Source organism: Crinia signifera, chromosome 1 (assembly GCF_055691185.1).
Source record: "Crinia signifera chromosome 1, ASM5569118v1, whole genome shotgun sequence".
NCBI classification, from domain to species: domain Eukaryota; kingdom Metazoa; phylum Chordata; class Amphibia; order Anura; family Myobatrachidae; genus Crinia; species Crinia signifera.
This window is the reverse complement of record NC_139217.1, coordinates 325,517,119-325,535,840: the sequence shown is the minus strand read 5'-3', so window position 1 is coordinate 325,535,840 and position 18,722 is coordinate 325,517,119. Positions and strand designations below refer to the sequence as shown.

The following is an 18,722-nucleotide window of genomic DNA, read 5'->3' as shown; positions in this document are numbered from 1 at the left end:
GTAAAGCTAACTTTTCAAGTGAGCTCTCTCCCTTTGCCCCCTATACTTGTGTCATTTACCCAGGTATGCAACCCTCCATCACTTTCCAGAGTTCCGATACCTCCCCCTCTTCCTCCAGTCATAAGGTCAACACATGAAAATGGTCAACAGCAATAGGTGGACATGGTCAAAGGTTGACAAGGAAAAGTAACATTCCTGAGCATGCCATGTTACAATTTGCATGAGAGAGAACCTGCTCAGTGTGCATTGCTCTGGGACACGCACCTTTCATGAGCCTTCTGAGCTGACCATCAGTGGTGAATTACATTCTCTGCGTGACAACAAGGTATTACCAGATATGTTTCTTTTGTGTTGCCTGTGATTTTAGCTGCCCAGCAATTGATCTATGTTCCTGCTTTCCACATGATGCCTGACTTTGTTTAATGCCTGTGTTGTTTTATCTTTAGTCTTACTTTCTGGCTGTGTTAATGCTGCTGATCTTTGGACTTATGCGGATTGCTTAGCTCCTTATTGATGTGTTATATGCTGTGAGCACTACACTCGCTTACAGATAAAGCAGCTCTTATTAGAGCTGCTCCTGGCGATTGTATCGCCAATCGCCGCCTTTCACCATCTCCCAGAAGGAGGCACGCGCGTACGAGATGCTTGCGTGCCCCATTCTGGCAGAGCCCTCCGACGCCTCCCCCATCTTGTCCGTAGCCCCTCACACTCCCCATAACCCTGTCCATCCGGGATTAAGCTCCTCATCGCCAAGTGACTAGGATGCACAAACGTGAGGCGATTCCCCGAGCTGGCTGAGGTGCTACATCTGTATGTCTAACTATGACTCTGCAGGTGCCTAGCTTTCCAGTGGTCTCCTGTTCCTGAAGTATGTTTACTTTTTGTTTAGTGCTTTGAGCATAACTTTCTTACCAGGGACATCATACATTGTGTGTATATTCACCAATAAGGGGTTTGGTCACCATTCATTCTGCTACCGCCTGAGGTCTATGGGGGGAATTCAATGCTTAGCGTGCCAGTAGCCAGCAGATAGCGCCTAATGAAGTTATTCAGTTCATGCTCCTTTACAGTGAAATTGGCTGCCTGCGCTGGCATTTCAGCCTAATGTGCAAAACAGTGGTGCCACCTTATTGACTTCATCTGTAATTTGTCCCCAAATCTTGTCCTTCGCAGAGGCTGTCAGCTTCCTGGTGGTTAACTCTATCCATTCCCGTGCTCGGGGTACCAAAATCTGTAATTCATTCTCCTGAAATGCAGGGTTCTTTTTTTTTTTTTTTTTGCTGGGATCCTGACTAGTTCGCTTCCTAAATGATGCAGGCCGTTTCCTGGGGCAACCAGTCACCTCAGCACACACCTACTGGGTCTCAGATGTTCCAAGTAATGGCACATCTTGTTCTGCCTGGTTGCTTGGCCCTGCTTGAGCCTCAGAACTTGGCCCTGGGTCTGGTTGTGAGCCTGACCCTTGGTCTAACTGGGTCATTTGCCTGCGGCTCTCTCCTCCTCCGCTCCTCTTCCTTCCTCTGTATGGCTTCAGTCATGGACTGAATTTTTGCCAAAATCAGCTCATTGTCTGAGGTAGAGCCATCAGACCCTGAGCCAGACATGTTAGCAGCAAGTTTTCAATGTAGCTGGTGAGCTATATATAGCCAACATTCCGCCCCCCCCTTTTTTTTTTAAATGGGTAAATTTGCACAAATTCCTGCCAAAAGTACGGCGTAAGAACTGCTTACATTACGCGAGCTTACCAACAAGACAATCAGCCTCCATGTCCCACTATGTCCTAAATGGCAATATAATGAAAGGTTTCGTATATGTGGTTGTGTGCATTACTGTTACAGTGATATTTGTTTCGAGATGTCAAAGCACACTTTACCGAAATGGACACCAAAACATTCAAAGCACACTACATGGAAGGTGTATAAGCATGTGTACGGCCGTGTAGATTATACAGGGTTGCGTAAATTACAATGCACACATATTGTTAATACAGAATGGATTAATAAAGTTTATAACAACCAATCAGAAAACAGCATAACTTATATATGTACCTGCAATTATTTGCTGCGCCATTGCCAATATGACTTCCACTAGAGCTGCACCCTTTTCCCAAAGAGAACTGTTGGCACAGTCATGGACCAGCGTCTGGGGCCCCTATGTGAGCAACAATGAGAAGCGCTGGGTGTATAATGCTGCCCGGTGGCAAATTTTTGCACGGGGGGGCGTCAGGTGGACCATCGTCCAGTTGGAAAGGCGGAGGTCAGACCTCTGCAGGAGGCAGCCGGAGCTATTGGGGCGGATCCGGTGTTATGTGAACCACTGTAAGTAATGTATATTTCTTAAACAGTATGTACATGCAAATGTATGCAAAATGTGTATATGTGTGTCTATGTATATGTATGTATGTATGTATGTATGTATGTATGTATGTATGCAATGCATGCATGCATGTGTATAGGTAAATATGTGTGTGTGTGTGTATGTGTTTATATGTGTGTTGTTTATTAAGCATTTGTAATTAGACTTTTAAATGTTAAAACACACAATAATTATATTTAAGTATGTTGTTTGCATTAATAACTGTTTACTTTTTAATTTTTTCTTTTCATATTCCGCCACCTTCAATGACATTTCAATCAACATTGAAATTGCAGCACGCGCCATGGCACGCATCCAGGCAAGACCAGCTCGACAGCAGGAGGAGGAGGAAGAGGCCGACATGGCAGCTGCACCTGCTGGTGCCCACCCCATCTCCCCCTCCCCTGCCTCATCCCACTCCCCTTCCTCAACCCACTCCCCTGCCCCCACCCACTCCCTTGCCTCAACCCACTCCCTTGCCCTAACCCACTCCCCTGTCTCATCCCACTACCTTGCCTCAACCCACTCCCTTGCCTCAACCCACTCCCTTGCCTCACCCCACTCCCCTGCCTCAACCCACTCCCCACCCCCCCAACCCCATTTCCAACCCCCCTACTACTCCCCACCACCCACTCCCAACCCCTACCAGTCCCCAACACACCCCACTACCTTCATCCCGATTCCCATCCCTGCCTCGTCCTTCCTTGGTCCCCCATCCCCAACCAGGCCACCTACAGCACCACAAATGAGGACATAAGTAAACAATCTGCCTAATGTTGACATACACATTTACATTCACTACACCCACATATGTGAACTCCAAAATATTGTTAGTTCCTCCACATCACTCCAGTCCCAACATGACCTGTGGGGTGTCCTCCTCCAGGAACAATAAGTCCGTTGGTGTAGGTTGGAAGTGTGGCCATGGTGGCCGAGCATATATTTTTTCTCTGGAAGTGTGGCCATGCCTCATCCCTTCTTCAGTGATTGACACACCTTACATCCATTGCAAGATCCTAGAGCAGTGGTGTCAAATTCATGGGCCTCCAGCTGTTGTGGAACTACACTTCCCAGCATGACCGGACACATACATTGAGATATTGGGTTGTTAATACTGTTGCAGCCCATGCTGGGCCATGCTTTTCCACAACAGCTGGAGGACCATGAGTTTATGAGGATGGAAAACTGGTAAAGCAACAAAATTGTAATGATCGTTACACTGCATACCTAAAGTCCAGAGGTTTGAGCTGTTTTACACAACACACAGGTTGGGTGCAATCGCACAAGATTTGTGGGTTATGGTGAGAAAATTTGTATTAATGAGGCCCCCTTATATTATGGTGTACAGACCTTTGCAAGGAAAATAAACTATAGGGGTGTGCTACCACTGACAAATGTATTTTATTCAAGGAAAACAGGGAGAGCGAAGATTTGTCCTGGTGTGGTGCACCAAAAAGAAATTGTATACATAAAATATAACCTTTATTTGTTTACATTTAGAAGCAAGCGAAAAATTTAAAAAAAAACACAGATAGACAGACACAAGACAAATAAAGTGTGTTAAAACTTAACACGTGCGGGCGTGTTGTGTGTGGTTCAATCCGTTCATGTGCAATGTCAGGTTAGTCAGACAGGCTCCGTTATTTCACAATCTGGGAATTTATGGGATTCCCTTAAACAAGCACAGTTTAATTAGGTTATATCGGCTAATAAAGCTCCACAATGTTGTGTGCTATAATTAAGGTAACGATTGGCAACAATAAGTGCAGTTTGTATCCAATGTATCAATCCCCAGATTGGTTACACTGCATTGGCTCTATTATACTAAAAAATGTCCTCAAACCTGAGGATTGGTTGTACAGAATTCGGTCTCACACAATATAAAATGAGTATAGGGGATTTATAATTATATTTTATTCCCTCTTATTTCTTGCTTACAAGCAGAGATTGTGTGGCAGACCAGCTAGTTTGTTCTGTCCCCACGTGTATATAAACAGCTATGGTATGCTTGTATAAGGTTACACACAGGTAAGATATTGCAGTGTGTAATTCTGCACTAGTGAAGAGCCAGATCGGCTAGTACTGTGTGCCTTATACCAAGCAGAGTGCTAGGCAGCAGGCTGCATGTACGTTACAGGTATTCCCCTGGGTATATAAAGCACATTCAGATAAGACAGGCTACGTTTGTACTGGCAGAGAGCCAGATTGTAACACGAGCAGGCAGAGCCCTGAAATGTGTTACAATGTATACTGTAAGTACTGCACTGATCAATGTCAGAACGGCAGGTACTCTGTGACTTATAGCAAACAGAGCACTGGGCAGTAGGCTTTGTGCACGATACAGGGATTCCCTTGGGTGCCTGTTAAGCTGGGTACACATATGTACAATTTCATTTTTCTTGCGACCGTTCGATCGACCGTATACACGTTCGGCCGTCCGAAACATACGACCGATCTGCGCGTACACATATGTACAATTTTACTGGCGACGTCCGATGTACTCCCGTCCAAACAATCGCAAGAAAAAGATTGTACCACCGTACACACTCTCCCGTTCTGGCTATTCGAACGATAAAAATGTACACAACATTATCATAATGGGCTGGATTAAAAGAGCATAGCAAAACGAGGCGTGATCACGGAACAAAGAATCGTTCGTGTAGTACAGTGAATAGAGCCGTGACTATTCATATCCATTGCTAGCTGTACTGGATATACGTACGTACGTTCGTCTATCGGTGCATTTGGGCCTTTTTAATCATGAGCTTGAGGAGAAGGAAGGCTCGTGCGTGCATTTTGGCTGCTATGGCCATCAGATTGCGGGCTATTAAAAAAAGAAAAAGGACCAAGAATCGGAGCTGCTGGACCAGAGACTGGCTTCTGAGGAGAGACACCTTCTCCCACATGCCATTGCTACAGGAGATACGGGAGAACAATCCTGATGATTTCAGGAATTATCTCCGTATGGATGACGCTACCTTCATGGAGCTGCTGACACTGGTTACCCCTTTAATAGAGAGAGAGGACACCTATTTCAGGAGGCCTATTTCTGCAGAGCAGAGACTGGTGGCAACGCTGCGTTATCTGGCAACAGGCAGGACCCTTGCCGACCTGAGATTCACAACCGCAATATCATCTCAAGCGCTGGGGTTGATAATACCAGACACCTGTGATGCCATCGTCCAAGTTCTACAGGAGAAATACATGAAGGTAAATATAGAAATTACATACATGTCCCCCATATGTATAGCTGTGCACATACCTGTACCCTATATGTATATCATTACAATGCCTGTTAATGTAATCTTTACACCAGTGGGTGGGGGGTCATTTTGATAAGGCGGGTAATAGCTTTGAGGCTGCAATGGGGGAGGGCTGATGTGTCTAAAATCAACCCAACAGATTAATAATACGCATATACTTTTATATTGCAGTTTCCATCGACCAAGGAGGAGTGGCAAAATATTGCACGTGATTTCCGTGATCTTTGGAATTTCCCTAATTGTGGTGGAGCTATCGATGGCAAACACGTCAGAATCATGCCCCCTGCAAAGAGTGGCTCTTTTTATTATAACTATAAGGGGTTCTTCAGCATTGTTCTAATGGCCATCGCTAATGCTCGATACGAGTTTGTATTTGTGGACATTGGGAAAAATGGTAGAGTTTCAGATGGAGGAGCCCTGGAGTATACCTTTTTCCACGACCAACTGAAAAAAAATCTACTGAATCTGCCAGAGCGGACTGAAAATGAGCACGGTTTGAACTTTGTTTTTGTGGCGGATGAGGCCTTTGCATTGCACCCTAATGTCCTTAAACCCTACCCACAAAGGGCACTGAACAGGGAACGGCGCATTTTTAACTATCGCCTGTCACGTGCCAGGCGAGTGGTTGAAAATGCGTTTGGGATTCTGAGTAATAAATTCAGAATTTTTCACAGTGCCATCAATCTGCGCCTAGATAAGATTGACAAAGTGGTGCAGGCCTGCTGTGTGCTGCACAACTACATGCGCAGAAAAGCGGTGCACACACAACAACTGGGGGCTACAGTGGACGACAGCCAAGTTGTTGACGAGCCTATTGGTCTGACAGCTTTGGCAAATAATTTAAACACCAGAAATGCATCAACGCAAGCAAAGTTGTCAAGAGACGAGTACTTGGATTATTTCAATGGTGTTGGGGCTGTGGAGTGGCAGAATGACATGATTGCTTAAAAATGTACGTTTTTGTCATTGTAAATATATTGTTTTTTGGTGTGTACTAATCAATATTTTGCCAATAAAATTTGTATACTCACAGTTCCGCACAAGTTGTCCTCTGCGTCTTATTGCAGCAAGGAGGGGGAGGTGGAGGCCGAATCACGGCAAGTGAGTGGTAGTACTCAGGTGCCAGGCATTCCTGGAGGGCACAATGCCACGGCACCTGGAGTGCAGACTGTACCCAGTACTGGTGTTTATGTACTAGCAAGTAGTTGCTCCACCACACCTATTTCTATGCCAATTTCTCCTGGTACTTTTGTACAGTCTCCAGGAGCAATACATGAAGGTAAATATTGAAACAACATGCATGTACCCCATATGTATATCTGTGCCCTATAGTCACCCTGCATGGTAAATGATATTTTCACACGGACACCAACTAGATTACAGAATTTTTAATTTTTGTATAAATTATTAACTTATAAACTTATAAAAAATATAACATAAATAACAAGGAAATAAATAATAAAGAAATACTTAAACATAAAAATATTTAAACTATATTATTAAAACAAAAATGCAATTAAATCAACTATATAAAATATTTACATCTGGTGGTAAACTTGGCCCACCCCATAATCCCCTGTATCCATCGGTGGTTGGGAGGGAGATGGAGTTTGGAAGGGGCCACCAGGTGGACCTGGTGGGAGCGTATTAGCCGCCGTTGCCGGTTGGTGCTGCCTTTGCCCAGTTGGTGGCTGTAAATGGTGATACTGGGGATATTGCACCGGGTGAAATACAGCTTGTTGGGGTATAGGAGCTGGGCTGATGGGTTGAAATTCAACCCTAGGCAGAGGGGTCTCATCGGTGAGACGTGTGTGCCGGGTCAGAGTCCCCACACGGGCCCGGTACAGCGTCTCATAAAATATGCGCTCTACCTCCACCCTTGTAGCCGGGTCCAACTTTCGCAAATTGTCCGCTAATACGCTCCCCACCCGGTCCGCATCATCCTCATCCATGCTCATCAATCTGTTGGCAGACTCCAGGATCTTGGTGGTTGCCACGTCCGCAGCATCTGGAGTCTGCCTCGGCCTTTTGCGCCCTCTTCTTGATGGTGCTTCTGCTGCACTTTGAGCGCTTGATGGAGGTTCACCGCTGGTCGTGGCGGTTGGTGTGGGGGTGGAGCAGAGGGTCGGTGAAGGCAGCTGTGATGCCACCTCCAGCGATGCCGAAGACTCCTCCTCAAATAGCGATGGCTGTAACAAAACAAGATGATGTATCACTATAGATTTTTAAGACTTCCATATATTTTTATATCTACGCAGAAGAACGCAGCCCACACACCACCATGTTGCTGCCATGGATGAAAGTGAGCTAGTTGAAGAGGCGTTATGATTGGCATCTCTGGAAACTAATTATTTAGATACCAGACATAACAAATACTAATTTAAACACCAGAAATGCATCTATGCGTGCTAAATTAACCAGGTATGAATACATGCAGTATTTTATTGGTGTTGGCGCTGTGGATTGGCAGAATGATATTATTTCGTTAATTTTACACCACAAAAAAATATTACAATAATCCGCGCCAGAAAGACTACAACAGTGTAGATACCAGGGATTACCAATGGCAACCAAAACTTCCAAATACAAAAAATGTGGGAAATGCACTTGCGATGTCTGAATATTGATCACTGTCTTCCCAGGCGGATAAGAGTATAGCTCCACCACTGAGAAGAACCAGAATTAGGGCCACAGAGAAGGTCAAATTGACGATGTAGAACCAAAAGGGTGGGGTATCGCCCCCTGCAACTGACCTCTCTGTTGTGCCCAACAGAGAGGTCAGTTGCAGGGGGCGATACCCCCCCCTTTTAATTTTACATGTTCACAATTTTTATACTGTACTTGCTGTTATATTTATCTTGTGTGCAAAAAAATTTTCAAAAAAAATCCGTCTACTTACTGTGCCGCAAATGGTGTCATCTGAAACCTCTTGGGTGCACGCGGAGGTGGAGGGTGCAGGCTGGTTCCTTGAAGTGTTGCCGACCGAATCCCTGGGCAGCTCCTGGTCCACCGTGAAGGCCAGCAGGTCATAGTACCACAGCCTGGGCACATACACTTGGTCTGCCCCTGCCCCAGACCGCTTTGAGGACTCAACCTTATTTAATTCCTTTTTAAATACGGTCCTCATATTAGCAATGCGAGTCCGGACCCACTCCACATTTGCTATGGGGTAGTATGTCTGGCTCACCCTCACCAGCTCCTCCAGAGCAGATAGCCTCTTCTGCCTATTCGAATGGTCTCTGGATTTGGTGTTCCATAAACAATTCTGATCCCTGTAGGCCTCAATGAAATCCTTCATAAATTCGACATTTTTTTCTGCCATGGTTGAATTTCTGTGCCAAAAAATAAAATAAAAAGGCATATTATTTTCTTGATACAAAAAGCACACCATAAACCATTTAATGTACAGGTGTTCAGTCTGTGGGCCACTAGATATACTGTAGCTATAGTACAGGAGTTGAAAGTCTGTGGAACATAGGATACACGGTCACTACAAGCCCCAGCATACCCCTGGCCCACAGATTGAAGTCCCTGTCATAGAAAACTACACATTTTGTTTTAATACTCACCGAAATAAATGTCGATACAGTCCGGAAAATTCGCTGCGCTGCTCCGATCAATCCAACAACAACGACGGAATATTCTTTCGTGCAGAACGTGGCTTGAAACACAGTGATTGGATGAGCACAGGAATCTCCGCCCCACTCACGTGCTTCGCGTCACACAGACACGGGACATCGAGGAGCCATGTCGGAGGGTCTGGCGCCACCGCATATGGGGGAGGCCAGTACAGAACCTTTGATTTCCAAATCAGTGATAACCACAGATAAAGAAATCGCTGACAGACAGGACAACAAGGAGAAAAAAGTGACGCGCGCATCCGCCATGTCATCTGCAGAGGTGGAACTGATGGTCAAAATGCTGGATAGAAGGGACTACGATTGTTCGAGAAAAACATACCCCAAGACAAATTACAGAAAAGAAATTATTATGCAGCGTGTATGCAAGGAGATAAAGGAGAAGTTTGGGAAAAGAAGGTCCAAATACCAGCTCCAAAAACGGTGGTCGGACCTGAAGCACAAGGAGCAGGCCAAGCTGAAGAAAATTCGTGGAATTATTAAAAGAAGTGAGTCCAATGCCCTAGGTGGCTTTATTAATATACTGTCATGATCCATTACATTTTGAGTGTTTTGCTGACATGTTGCTTGTTTTTATTTACTCAGAGGAAATCCAATCCAGGAGAAGGCATGAGGAAGGCAGAGACAGGGCCTCCAACCTAAAAATAAAGAAGGAGAGTACAACAGGTAAGGTTTTGTACCAGCACACCAACAGAACAACACATGTTTTATACACACAACAAGGGGTAGTAATATGTCACTTTACCTTGTCACTATAGATGATATCCAGGCTGCGCAGCCGATGGAAGGGACCACAGAGGGCCACCAAGTGATTGCGATCACCAGCAGTGTAGATGGTGAGTGTATACTGCAAATCATCTTTATGGGATAGTGACGTATCATTTGTGGAAAGGTAAACATTTCTTTATCTGTACTTATTATAGATATCATCGAGATTTCAGATGTCAGTGCAGAGGGGGAGAAGAACACACCATCACCTGACACGTCCAGCGACGAAAGCACAATGCAAGAAAACATGACACAAGTCCATAAATGTCTACAAGAACTAAGCGGGAAAGTCCATACCGTAGCCCAAAAAATTACGAAAATCCAAAAAGGCGTAGCAGTAGTACACTCTTTATATGAAAAAATTTATAACGGTTTGCATTATAAAGTCAAAAAATAGTTTGTGTACTTTATTTTACTTGGTTCTCCTTCTTGTTTATTTGGAGGCCAGCAGCATGCACCTTAAAATGGTGCATGTCATGGCAAGCAGTCCCACGGCAGCAATGCATCACATGTGAGCAGGCCGGGATGTTCCCATGTGATGCGTTGCTGCCGTGGGACCGCTTGCCACTACATACACCACCATGTTCAAATGTGTTTTCATGTTTTTTGGGTGGGTGGGCTTTCCTGCTAAACCTTCACACGTGGCACTTATGTCATGGCAAGCAGTCCCACGGCAGCAATGCATCACATGTGAGCAGGCCGGGATGTTCCCATGTGATGCGTTGCTGCCGTGGGACCGCTTGACACTACATACACCACCATGTTCAAATGTGTTTTCATGTTTTTTTGGGTGGGTGGGCTTTCCTGCTAAACCTTCACACGTGGCACTTATGTCATGGCAAGCAGTCCCACGGCAGCAATGCATCACATGTGAGCAGGCCGGGATGTTCCCATGTGATGCGTTGCTGCCGTGGGACCGCTTGCCACTACATACACCACCATGTTCAAATGTGTTTTCATGTTTTTTGGGTGGGTGGGCTTTCCTGCTAAACCTTCACACGTGGCACTTATGTCATGGCAAGCAGTCCCACGGCAGCAATGCATCACATGTGAGCAGGCCGGGATGTTCCCATGTGATGCGTTGCTGCCGTGGGACCGCTTCCCACTACATACACCACCATGTTCAAATGTGGTTTTATGTTTTTTGGGTGGGTGGGTGTCCGTTCCTGCTACACCTTCACGCAAGCACCTGTATGTGATACTCTGTTCAGGTCCGACCACCCAAATAAACAATGTGTTCACAGTAATTTTTGTCAGTATATTCTTAATAAATGTTAAGTGTTTATGCAGAACAATGAACATCACATATCTATCTATCTATCTATCTATCTATCTCTATCTATCTATCTTCTATAACTTCTAGAATGCACACACAACGATTATTTATTTCAAAACGAATGCACACACAACGAATATTCTTTAACAGCATGGGGCGGAAAGTACGGGGGAGAAGACTTCCTGTTGTTTACTTGCTGCGCTGATGGAGGGATGACGCAGCTAGTCAACACCCACATGGGCGTGCTGCGTTTGGGAGGAATGATCGCAGGAACGGGCTGCATATCGATCGAACGTGCGTACACATGTCACTTTTCTTTCGATATGGAGCCGTCCTGTCGGAAGAATATTAAGCAGCAAAGAACCTGCGACCGACCGACCGTGGACGGCCAAAAGCGTTTTTGGCCGTTTATCGATCGCAACGAAGGGATCGGGACAGCGTACACATATATACAATCGAACGGCCGTTCGTCCGCAGATCGGAAGAACGGCCCGACGATTGTACATATGTGTACCCAGCTTAACACATACAGATATGACAGTCTACGTTAGTGCTGGCAGTGAGCCAGATTGTAACACCGAGCAGGCAGAGCCCTGAGAAGTGTTACAGTTTGTAAGTTCTGCTTTAATCAAATGATACTTTGTGACTTATAACGAGCAGAGCACTTGGCAGCAAGCTGTGTGCATGCTACAAAATCCCCTGGGTGCATACAATACAGTACAACCAATATGACAGTAACGTCTGTGCTGGCATGGAGCCAGACTATAACATAGAGCAGGCAGAGCCCTGAGAAGGGCTAGCGCCGGAGCAGCTGTCACTATGAGATTCAGGTATGAGTACGGAACACACAGCTATTGCGCCCGCACGGCTAGAGTTGCCAAGCACGCGCTTTCGCTTAGCAGCTTTGTCAAGGCACTCATCCCACTCCCCTTCCTCAACCCACTCCCTTGCCTCAACCCACTCCCTTGCCCTAACCCACTCCCCTGTCTCATCCCACTACCTTGCCTCAACCCACTCCCTTGCCTCAACCCACTCCCTTGCCTCACCCCACTCCCCTGCCTCAACCCACTCCCCACCCCCCCAACCCCATTTCCAACCCCCCTACTACTCCCCACCACCCACTCCCAACCCCTACCAGTCCCCAACACACCCCACTACCTTCATCCCGATTCCCATCCCTGCCTCGTCCTTCCTTGGTCCCCCATCCCCAACCAGGCCACCTACAGCACCACAAATGAGGACATAAGTAAACAATCTGCCTAATGTTGACATACACATTTACATTCACTACACCCACATATGTGAACTCCAAAATATTGTTAGTTCCTCCACATCACTCCAGTCCCAACATGACCTGTGGGGTGTCCTCCTCCAGGAACAATAAGTCCGTTGGTGTAGGTTGGAAGTGTGGCCATGGTGGCCGAGCATATATTTTTTCTCTGGAAGTGTGGCCATGCCTCATCCCTTCTTCAGTGATTGACACACCTTACATCCATTGCAAGATCCTAGAGCAGTGGTGTCAAATTCATGGGCCTCCAGCTGTTGTGGAACTACACTTCCCAGCATGACCGGACACATACATTGAGATATTGGGTTGTTAATACTGTTGCAGCCCATGCTGGGCCATGCTTTTCCACAACAGCTGGAGGACCATGAGTTTATGAGGATGGAAAACTGGTAAAGCAACAAAATTGTAATGATCGTTACACTGCATACCTAAAGTCCAGAGGTTTGAGCTGTTTTACACAACACACACCTTGCTAGAATTATGCAGCATACAGTACATTCAGCTAAGAAGGCAAAGTGCAGTTATTTGAAGTCATGTGATATGTTTGTGTGTGTAGTTTGTAACATGTTCACAGCAGGTCCATCTTCAATGCTCTTTTAAAATTTGTCTGGCCTTCACATTTCAATGACAATTTTTTTTTTCCTTTGCAACAGAAAATCAACAGCACTAGGAGGCCTTGGCCACCACAGTGGCAGAGCTGGAGTGGGCATTTCTGCATGTTGCCATTCTCCTTGGGCGCATGCATGGTCTCCTTTAATTTTTTTTTTTTTGTTATTATTTTTAAATTAATAAAAAAAGTTTCTGAAAAGTTAGAAGATGTCTGTGGTTTTTCTAGTAACATAGGGGGGTTATTTTGGTTCACTCTTTCTGACAAATTCCTTCTTAGATGGCCAAAACCATGTGCACTGCAGGGGGGCAGATGTAAACTGTGCAGAGAGAGTTAGATTTGGGTGAGTTATTTAGTTTCTGTGCAGGGAAAATACTGACTGCTTTAATTTTACGCTGCAATATAGATCTCACTTTGAAGTAAAACCCCACCCAAATCTAACTCACTCTGCACAATTAACATCTGCCCCACCTGCAGTGCATATGGTTTTGTCCATCTAAGAAGGAATTTGTCAGAAAGAGTGAACCAAAAAAACCCCCATATTAGAGTGTTTTGGAGGGTAGGTGGACATAGGTACATGTAAGATTTATAATGTAAGTTATATATGTAATTTAAAGTGAAGGGTAAGGAATGAATGTTGTGTAAATAACACATAATGTAAATGCATGAATGTTAGTTGTTGGTGCAGTAAAACATCACACATATCATTAGGGTAGCAAGACATGTAAATAAATAGGAACATATTAAGTCTTCACATTTTTTACAGCATGTAAACAAACAACAAAAATATTACAAAAATACACATTGGGGGAAACCTAGATAGAGATAACATTTCCACATTAGTACACATTAAATCTACATGTACTGAGGGTTCAATTGTAGACAAATTAAGGGTGACAAATTAGGAAATCATAAGCTAATCAAACATCACACTTAGGATAATTGGAAAATTGTTAGAAGGCAACTTCAAAGGGAAATCCCTTTGAAGTTGCCTTCTAGCAATTTTCCAATTATCCGAATAATTGCTGGTCCATACAAGTGACGCGTACACTACCGTGCTCTGCCATACGCTACTGCTTATGATCGGAGCAGCGCTCTGTCTCCGATCGCTAAGGTTAAGAGCCGTCCATGTACGGCAGCTTACGCTCAAATGCACGCCACTCCCCATTGTCGGTTTCTCTGACCGTCCGTGTGCGGATGTACTATGGGCGGACTCGCACTCACCGAAAAATTGCGGCATCTGGTCGGACCGTCCGTACGCACGGCAGTCCGACCGCACCAACCAGAATGGGGGCCTATGTGACAACTATATACAAACATCCTGATAGGCTGCACATCCAGACCTATCTATATTATTAAATATACTGCTATACACCGATTTTTAAGTATTTTAATGTATAAATATATCATTTTGTCTGCCTCCTATTGAACTCTCTGCTGTTAAATTGTATTTTATAATGTTAACTGCTAGATTGCACACACCGGGTGCTTATCAGCAGCCATATTGGATACGGTATATAAACCCTCTGTGGCTATACCCGCAAAACCTTGTGAAAAAGCTGCAACCAAGTGGCGAAACGCGTCAAGGCTACCACCCCTAGACCCACCATTGCTGTTTTGCTGAACATCTGAGTCCAAATTGCATCCACTCCATCAGTCTTCCACCAAACGAGGGATCACCTAACACCCTCCCGGGTGTTATCCTTTGAACCAGCCTCTTCCACAGCCAACAATCCTCTCTACATACGATCTCAGAGGTAGGGGTTGAGACTTCCCCCCCTGTGGCAACTAAAGGAACAGAGGTGTGTGCTATCCCCAGAGGTGTACTAGGAACAGAGGAACCTGGATACAGACTGTACACCATAATCCATTGGGCCCAATAGGAATAGACATTTACACCAGAGCCAATTTGCAGCAACCAAGTGGTACCAGTGGGTGAATATACCTAAACAAAACCTTATTTGCATTTTTATTGATTGCACCATTTTATCTTATTTTACTTTATCGGTACTTGTTTCCTAGCACGGCGCCCACTACGTTAATTGCGTAGAGGGCTATTCTACGTTAGAAAAATCGCATCTCATGCGATTTTTATCACATGCGATGCGATTTTAAAGTTAATGTATTCACTGCTGTTATGTCCCCGGGGCCATCTCATCGCATGGCATCGCACCTCCCGCAAAATAGCATGCAATTTTTTTGATCGCATGTGATTTTCTGGGGTGCTATGCCATGACATTAGGTATACAATAATATGATTGTATGTCCCAAAAATAGGTTTAACGCACTCCCCACTATCCACGCCATCCCGAAGCGTGGCGAGCGCAGCCGAGCCCCGCAGGAGGTGCGTTGGAATGCGTCCTCCAACTTTTTCATTACCCCACTATCCACGTTGGTGTGGAGATGATTTTATATAGTGTGGCGAGCGCAGCGAGCAACCGAGCCTGAAGCGTGGCGAGCGGACGCGGAATACATGTAAAGTAATCCGCGTCCCCTCGCGGGGCTCAGTGGCTCGCTGCGTTTGCCACACTATATAAAATAGACTCCACGCCGATGTGGATAGTAAGGTAATGAAAAAGTCAGAGGACGCATTCTGCCGCCACTCGCCACGCTTCGGAGTGGCGTGGATAGTGGGAGGGGGGTGCGTTAAACCTATTTTTGGAACATACAATCATATTATTGCATACCTTATGTCATGGCATCGCACACCCTATAAAATCGCATGCGATCTTGCAGGACATGCGATGTGATGTCATGCGATATACTGGGGTACAATGCCCATAGAAAAAAAGACATAAAAAAATGCATCGCATCGCATGCAATAAAAATCGCATGCGATGCGATGTCCTTACGGTGCCGTACGTAGAAAATTTGGGCGCCGTGCTAGGAAATTAATTATTTGAATCCGGTGACCAAGCGCTGTTACATTCTTTCTTTTTCTTGTATGTTTTTGGCTGGGGGAGTTACTACCCCCAGTATTTTGTAATAGGAGCTACTTGGCTTACCAGCTCATCGTGGAGCGCCCTCTCCATATCTTTTCATATAAACCAACTTGGCCCTCCATAAATGTCAGCTCCAGGCCCATATGGACCTTAATCTGGCACTGGTAGGGGTTAGCTTGTACACATACTTGTCTCTGGGGGCAGTCCAGCATCTCCATGGCTGTAGTCGAAGTGTAAGAGATGAGGGCTACAAGAGCAGGATGGAGGAAGACCCTGATTGAAGAAGCTTACAATCTATGGCATGGGTCTTCAACCTGTGGCCCTCCAGATGTTGTGAAACTACATGTTCCAACATGCATTGCCACATTTTTTCCTTTAAGAGCATGCCAAAAAACCTCAGGACATGCTGGGACATGTAGTTCCACAACATCTGGAGGGCCACAGGTTGAAGACCTGTGATCTATGGGGAGAGGGGAGACAGACAGGTGACATGAGGTGCGAGCAATGGAGGGGCTTGAGATCAGTCCATTTGGTTTATTTGCTGAAGGTAATGGATCCAGAAACATACCTTCCAACGAGATACCGTGAAAAGGTCGACCACTGAAGGTTGACATGCATGAAGGATGACATGGCTGAAGGTCAACAGGGTCATTAGGTTGACATAGGGAAGGTCGAAATGAGGTTGTTCACTTTTTTTGAGACAGGAGCCGACAGGCGGTATTTCATGCCCTACCATCCACTAGGGTGTGGTGGTAGAAAAAAAATAGTAGGCACCATGTCCAAAGCATGCCTAGCGCAGTGACCGTGTTGACATTTGGGCCAAAAAAGTGAAGCCCCCATGTTGACCTTTGGCTGTCAACATAATGCATGTGTCGGCCTTCAGCCATGTCAACTTTCAGTGGTTGACCTAATGCTTGTCTATCCTATGATCTATACCCCTCCCAACTGTCTCGATATTCACTGAATAGAGTCTTGGTAGCCAACTCTAGTCCTCAAGAACTACCAACAGTTCATGTTTTTCAGACCACCTAGCAGGTGCACAGGTGCACTCATTACTAACTGACAAATTACTACAGATCCACAGGTGGAGATACTGGGCCTTATTCTGGTTCACTACTTCTGGCAAATTCCTTCTTAGATGGACAAAACCATGTGCACTGCAGGGGGGCACAGTAGCGCACGCAGGGGGGGTTTCTGAGTACCCAGAACCCCCCCAGGAGTCTAAGGACCCTAGGCTGAAAGCTGAGGGTCCCCTCTTTCCATGGGTACAAGAATTGTAAAAATCGGCCTTTAGGAACCGGAGATATCTGACTTCAAAGCAGTGGTCCCCATCCAAGCCTGTTAATTGCTCTCCCCAGTCAGATATTTCAGGTTCTGTCTGACTTAAGGTGCCCATACACTAGTAAGATTTATCTTCAGATCTGGCTGGTAAGAACAAAAACCTGGTTATGGATGAGTGACAGTTTGTCAGTTTTCCAGCATTTCCAAGCAAATGGTCAACTGTCATTTGCTCTCATCCATAACCAGGATTTTGTTCCAGCCAGCCAGATCTGAAGATAAATCTGCGTGTGTATGGCCATCTTTAGAGTTTTTCTGAGGATATATTCCAAAAGCTGGGACTCTCCCCCTTAATGGACACTGGTAGCTTGTCTTTACTGTTCCCAGAACCAGAGATATCAGCCTTCCAGCAGCTGGTTACTACTCCAGCTCCACACACCTGGTATGTAGTTTTATATACTCGTTGGCAGATTGCTCTGCCTCCTGAACTATGATCACCTAGTCCCCAGTACCATTTGGTAGGTGGGATTATCTTGTTTTTAATGCCATTAAAATCTAAGAAATCTATTTCCTGGAACTAGAGATATCTGCAGTCAAGCAAGCTGTCCTCCCACCAGAAAATTATGAATAATAAGCCCACTCCACTATACACCCCTCCTCTGCAGGGGCGGATTGGGATGTAAAAACAGCCCGGGAAATTTATGGAAGCAGCCCTGGGGGCGGGGTCTGCTAAGGGGGTGGAGTCTGTCAAGACGGGGCGGGTCCCTAATAATAGATTGAATAGATCTGATTTAGAGTTGCATGCAGTTGCAGCCTGCCTTGTATTTTTGATGCAGTTGCATATGCAACTTTATGCTAATGCTGTTACACTGCCACCATTGGTTGAATTTTTGAAACTTTCACCAGCAACCCCAACAGGTAACAATCATACTGACCCCAAATATAAAACCCCACAGAAAACAAAAACATATGCCCCCACACGACAAAAACACACTGGCCCCCAAAGAAAAAACAAATATTGTCCCAAACAGAAAACAATACACATTGGTGGCCCCAACAGGAGAAAAACACATGACACCAGACAAAAAAAAACATTAAACGCTAGCCCCCACAGGAATAACATAAAAACATATTGGGCTGCACAACAGCAAAAAAAATAATTGAGAGGTGCCAAAAATAGAAAACAGCCATCACATATTACAATATATATCTGTTTATCTATCTATATAAAATCACAACAGCTCACACATATATAATCTACGAACTGCGGCACTGCGGTCTGATTGAAGTGTGCAAATGAAGACTGA

The 18,722-nt window shown here is 45.2% G+C and overlaps 2 protein-coding genes across 2 annotated transcripts in view; one reads left to right on the top strand and one right to left on the bottom strand.

Annotated features, from left to right (window-relative positions):
- Positions 1-220: 220 nt before the first annotated feature.
- LOC146080803 (putative methyltransferase DDB_G0268948) overlaps positions 221-18,722 on the top strand; it is a 58,850-nt gene continuing 40,348 nt past the window's right edge. Inside the window, exon 1 of the mRNA XM_083188471.1 lies at positions 221-325. The gene's annotated coding sequence lies outside the window, so the exon portion shown is untranslated. The remainder of the gene's footprint in view (positions 326-18,722) is intronic.
- On the bottom strand, positions 4,744-10,569 carry LOC146080774 (uncharacterized). Its single transcript, XM_083188426.1, has 3 exons — positions 10,002-10,569; positions 8,518-9,894; positions 4,744-7,807 (listed from the first exon to the last, which is right to left on the bottom strand). The coding sequence occupies exons 2-3, from the start codon at positions 9,007-9,009 to the stop codon at positions 7,157-7,159; spliced, it is 1,143 nt and encodes a 380-aa protein (XP_083044552.1). The 5' UTR covers positions 9,010-9,894; positions 10,002-10,569; the 3' UTR covers positions 4,744-7,156.

Coding starts and splice junctions, on each gene's coding strand:
- LOC146080774 (XM_083188426.1), bottom strand. CDS start 9,009: ATGGTGTGCTTTTTGTATCAAGAAAATAATATGCCTTTTTATTTTATT. Junction 7,808..8,517: donor ATGACACCATTTGCGGCACA/GTAAGTAGACGG, acceptor GTTTTGTTACAG/CCATCGCTATTTGAGGAGGA.